The 6,042-nt window shown below is 51.0% G+C and overlaps 1 protein-coding gene across 1 annotated transcript; it reads left to right on the forward strand.

Annotated features, from left to right (window-relative positions):
• The first annotated feature begins 813 nt into the window (after positions 1 to 813).
• Positions 814 to 2,265, forward strand: LOC123066306 (chitinase CLP-like). Its single transcript, XM_044489414.1, has one exon. It carries the CDS (start codon positions 814 to 816, stop codon positions 2,107 to 2,109), a length of 1,296 nt encoding a protein of 431 aa, XP_044345349.1. The 3' UTR covers positions 2,110 to 2,265.
• The last annotated feature ends 3,777 nt before the right edge of the window (positions 2,266 to 6,042 follow it).

Below are 6,042 nucleotides of genomic sequence, written 5' to 3' on the forward strand. Positions count from 1 at the left end.
GTACTAATCTGGAGTTTTCGGTCACTTTTCAAAATGTGGTAGTTCTGTGGGACAATGACATGAAATGTGGTAGTTTTTTGTCAAATACTCCATCCGCAAAGAAATATAAGAGCGTTTAGATCACTAAGAGCGTTTAGATCACTAAAGTAGTGATCTAAACGCTCTTATATTTCTTTACAGAGGGAGTACTCGATTATGGGAGGAAGAAGGCAGTTGGGAGGTGGAAGACGACGTGTGAGCCGTCGGATGAAGATCCAACGACAGAAAAAAGAAGTGGCTGATGCTTGATATATTTTCAGGTACCTGACGTTTAGTCGGTCCCCTACAACAAGGTAAATCATCAGTGTTGATCAGTTAATTTAGCTAGGTTTCTATTACTGGTATGGCCTCTTGGGCTTAACTGGTCAGTGTTTGTGTGTTCTCGCGGCTCATGCACTTCTTCCAGAGCTCACAGGGGACAAGTAGCACGCTCGGGGCCGGTGATCTGCAGGATCTCTCCATGACCGGGTCCGGGTGCACTGCAGCTTCGACGCCTAGGTCGAGCAAACGCACGAGGTGGACGTCACTAGCTAAGTCGCCGCTGGAATCTCGACGGCGTTGGTCGACGCGATTCGTCTGTGTCTTGTCTTGTGTCCCTCCCCCACTCGCCCTACCCAAACCCCCAAGCATACAGTCAGTCAACGCGTGCAAAGTCAGTCAACCCCGCTCCTCTTCTTCTCCGACTATATAAACGCAACCGCGCCGATGACCAAAACCCAAACCCATCGGCACGTAGATATATCAGTCAGTCAATTACTCCATGCAAGCTCTGGCATGTCGCAGCAGCGCCGCCGCAGCGCGGCAGCCGATGCGCTGCTGGCGCTGGCGGTGCTGCTGGGGACGTCGCCGCCGGACGCAGCGGCTCAGCTTACGGCCTGGCGGCCCCTCGTGGCGCGCGTCAACAAGGACGCCTCCACCTCCCTCTACACCATCGCCATCAAGGACGGAGGGGGGCCGCTCCTCCTCGACCTCGCCGGCCCAATGCTCTGGGTCGCCAACTGCCCCTGCACGCACTGGGCCATCGGGTGCGGCGGCAGCGACTGCAATGGCATCCGCAATATGTTCACCCCGGATGTCTGCGATAGTGCGGAATGGCCGGTGCAGGGGCAGGACCCGTGCATCTGCACCGCCTTGCCGTGCAACCCGGTCGACGGGCGCTGCGTCGCCGCCCAAGCCACCACCATCTCGATCGCCGCCAACACCACGGACGGCAAGAACCCACTCTTCCCGGTCACCTTCCCCGTCGTCGGGTCCTGCGCGCCGGGGGAGTTCTTGACCTCGCTCCCGGCGGGCGTGGCCGGCGTCGCGGGGCTTGCGAGGCTGCTTAACTCTCTGCCGTTGCAGGTCGCCCAGTGGTACCGCCTGAAGCAAGAGTTCGCGCTGTGCCTGCCCAGGGCTGGGGACGGCGTGGCCGTCTTCGGCGGCGGCCCGTTCCAGCTCCTGGCCGCGCCAACCGTGGAGGTCGCCGATAGCCTCCGCAAGAACCCTCTCCCGTTCCTCTTCAACCCCAAAAACCGCGCCTACTACTTTACCATCACCGGCATCGCCGTGAACCAGCAGCGCGTGCCCACGCCGTCCGGCGCCTTCGACATGGAAAGGAGAGGCCAAGGCGGCGCCGCCTTCAGCACCGTCACGCCCTACACCGCGCTCCGCTGGGACATCTACTGGCCGCTCCGAAACGCGTTCGACGCGGCCACGAGCGGCATCGCGCGCGCGGAGAAGGTGGCGCCGTTCGACATGTGCTACCAGGCGTCGGAGCTCGCAATGACCAGCGTGGGCTATGCCGTGGCCAACATCGACCTGATGCTGGACGGAGGGCAGAACTGGACACTGCCCGGCGCCAGTTCGCTCGTGCAGGTGAACGACCAGACGGTGTGCTTCGCGTTCGTTCAGACGGATTCGTCGGTGCCGGCACATGCTGAGTCGCCGGCGGTGATCCTCGGGGGGCACCAGTTGGAGAACAACCTGCTGATATTCGACCTGGACAAGGACACGTCCGCGTTCAGTGGGCTGCTCCTCGGCATCGGCACTACCTGCAGCAACTTCGACTTCAGCATGGGGAGTTCTTAGAAGAGTGTCACTGATCTTGCGCCGGAGTGCCACCGTCACCATGTCCGTTTGTACTCGACTACGGTTTCGTTTCAATATTACTAGCGTACTAGTGTTGTGTTAGTAACGAGAATAAAATGATACAGATCGTCAAGGATTTCAGATTTTAAATGGATACACATTCTGCTATCTGAATTTTGGTGCCGAATTCTCACGCGCTGCACAAAATGGGTTCACAAATTGATGTGAATATTGCACAAGTTCAAATTGCACACCTTTGTCCACTTGAGAAAAAAAAATAGTCTACCAGGGCGTCAAATCAGCGCGGGAATTCAGATGGCCGACATTCATGCCGGTCCTGAGATTTCAAGGGTCCGGGGCAAAATTAGAACAAGGGGCCTAACAAGGATTGACCCACGTTCATGTAGTGGATGCCTAGGACCCCACTCAAAATATAAAATTCACTCATTCTACATAATTTCTTTGTATTCATGAAAAAGAAAATCAAAACTAGATGAATTTTTGCAAAAGGTGCCCCACTCCTATAGTTCACGCCCACTAAAAATAGTTTCAAGGCCCGCCCGTGGGCCTTAACATTTCTAGACGCAAAGTCACTAATGCTGGTAATTTTTTTTAAAGAATTGGGGACACAACATTCATACATGGCCTATGGTACGATGCAGTCTCCTCTCAGTGACTTAGGGCGTGTTTGGTTGTCCGCATCGAGTCCAACCAGGCCCACGGGGAAAGGAAGAAGCCTGTTTGGTTGTCTGGTTTTAATGTTGGGCTTGCATCGCACGCTTCTTAAAGCAGCCCAGAGACTGGCTCGCTATAAACGATCGAATCGGCAGTTTCTCGTGATTCGAGGTAAGCTCTACATGAAAAAGATGCACCTCGATGCTACGGTTCCATTCAGGCGATCGGTTTGTAGCTTTGTCGACCGTATATGCTCAATTTCTTGTTCCCGTTTGGAACTGTTTTGGACGAATTTTTTCAGATTCGTCGCGCAAACAATTGATTTCCTTTGACCAGCAGGCTAATCCCGTAGTTCTGCACAACATTCGTGTTGCAAGTTTTCTATTTCGACGATCGTAGATTAGAAGATCTACATGTTTCTCATGGTTGTACATATGGATATGTGTGATGTTATTTAAGACACTGCTTAATTATTCCTCTAGCCGGCATGGTTTCTCTCGATCTCCTCTCTCGCGTCTTGCGGTGGTAGCATCATCGTCGCCGTCATTCATCTCGGCCTTCTCTCCATGATCCTACTGTAGTTAAGCCGCCATGGCGCGCACACTGATGGGGTTCTTCTCCTCTGTTCTCTGGCACCGACGGGGTCGATCATTTTTGCCTCCTCCCGGCCTCCTCTTTCTCGTCTTACTACACTGGAGTCATTTCCGGAGTCGATCATCTCAGTCCTCTCTCCCATCCTACTACGCTGACGATGCTATGGCGTGAGCACTACATTTCTCCTCCTCTGTCCACTGTCTTTGCGTGAGCACTCCAACTAGTTCACCGACGGGGTCGCTCGCCCATAACTTCGTGCTCGTCATGTCGGACACGGCGCCACGGTCACTGTACGTCGCAGTCGCCATGGTACAATGCACACTGCATTTCTTCTCCCCCTTCCTCTGCTAGCTCTTAATCCTGTGTGCGAAGTGCAAGTGCTAGCTCTTAATCATACCCCATGCGGGCAACCAAACAACGTGTAGTTGTATGCGCCGAGACAATGTAGGCAACCAAACAATGTGCCAAAGTCGATCCTCTAATGCAGGAAGTCCATATGCAGGCAACCAAATAACTTGGAGATGTCGCATATGAGGCTGTTTTTTCAGAGTCAGGCTGGGTTGAGATGTGTATGCAATGCAACTACTATTTACTACTACAACCAAACACACTCTTAGCCTCTCAAGACGGCCGCAAGGTGCCAGCGATGGGCGTCTCCAGCCAAGGCAAAAATATTTTCTGCATATAAACATACATCATGCCGAACTAAAATAATTTTATTTGTGTAGTTGCAAAATCTTATATGTAAATTTAAAACATAGAATCTTGTAAACAGATTGTAATCATGAAGACATAGTAGAAGATTTTACTATTAAAAATATACATATTTAAAAAATTTGAAGTCGACTGTCGTGCTGGCAAAAACGAGTCACCATTATTTTTGGGCACAAGATAACTCACTTGGTATTTTTCTCTGTGAAGTCTAGTAGCGGATGCATGTGCCAGCATGATGTTATGAGCTACTTCCACCGTTCCAAAATAGATGACTGAACTTTATTTTAAAACGAAGGGAGTACTATATACGGTTCCACAGTTAAGTTCCCTAAGGTACATTCTTTTAGTCCAAAAGGATCGGAGAAACGCCGTGGTGCAAACTTGCTACTACTATCGTAGGGATCCTACCAGGACGACATTAGGTTCGCTCATCGTAGCCGGGACTCTCTAAAGCACACATACGCAAATGCTGTGAATGTTAAACCAGGATATTGGGGCAACTGCTCGACACCTTTAGGGGGGTGTGGCTATCTCATTATATATAAGTACCAAAGGGTACAAGTACAAGGTATATACACAAGTCTACGTATAACAAGCCTACGTATACATATACAGTCTAACACCCTCTCTCAATCTTAACTGTGGCCTGAAGTACAGACTAAGTTAAGATTGCGCCTACAGCCTACAAACTGTGGTTGTGGAAGAGGCTTCGTGAAGATGTCAGCAAGTTGATCCTTTGATGATATGAACTTGAAGCTAAACAACTTCTGTGCAACACGCTCTCGAACGAAGTGATAGTCAACCTCAATGTGTTCTGTCCGAGCATGAAACACTGGATTAGATGACAAGTATGTAGCACCAATGTTGTCACACCAAAGCACTGGAGAATGAGCTGAGGGGACTCGCAACTCTCTCAGCAAGGACTGAACCCAAATGATCTCAGCCGTCGCATCAGCAACTGCTTTGTACTCGGCTTCCGTGCTGCTGCGAGATACCGTAGCCTGCTTGCGAGCATTCCAGGCAATCAAGTTAGAGCCAAGAAATACTGCATACCCCCCCCCCTCCCGTGGGTCGCCGGTCATCAGGACTACCAGCCCAGTCTGCATCTAAAAAAGCTGAGATCTCATAAGACGGCGCACGCTGGAGGAGCAAACCATGAGATGCAGTGAGACATATATAACGCAGAATACGCTTCACAGCTAACCAATGGGATGTTGTGGGTGCATGGAGAAACTGACAGACACGATTGATTGCATAAGAGACATCTGGTCTGGTGATAGTAAGATACTGCAGGCCTCCAACAAGACTGCGGTACTCAGTGGCATCATCAGGGGAGAGAGGATCTCCATCAAAAGCAGACAACCGATCAGTGGCAGACATAGAAGTAGTGGCAGGTTTACACTTCAGCATACCAGCACGACGCAACAAGTCCAGAGCGTACTTCTTCTGAGTAAGAGTTACTCCAGCAGAAGACCGTGAAACCTCCAGACCAAGGAAGAAGTGCAGAGCACCAAGATCCTTGACAACAAAATCACCACTCAACGCAGCCACAAGACGATCTGCCGCAACATCTGAGGAACTGATGAGAATAATATCATCAACATAGACCAGTAAATACATCGTAACCTCAGGGCGCTGAAGAAGAAACGGTGATGTGTCAGAAGTAGAGGGAATAAACCCAAGTGCTCGCAAAACCGAGCCAAGACGTGCATGCCAGGCACGGGGAGCCTGCTTAAGCCCATAGAGCGCCTTAAAAAGACGACAGAGATGATCAGGACGTGCAGGATCCACAAACCCTGGTGGCTGACGCATATAAACCTCCTCCTCCAGAACTCCATGCAAAAAAGCGTCCTGCACATCAAGCTAACGGAGAAACCATCCTCGAGTAACAGCAAGGGACAGCAGCAGACGAATGGTAGTGGGCTTGATAACTGGACTGAACGTGTCTTC

Source organism: Triticum aestivum, chromosome 3B, assembly GCF_018294505.1.
Source record: "Triticum aestivum cultivar Chinese Spring chromosome 3B, IWGSC CS RefSeq v2.1, whole genome shotgun sequence".
NCBI lineage: Eukaryota > Viridiplantae > Streptophyta > Magnoliopsida > Poales > Poaceae > Triticum > Triticum aestivum.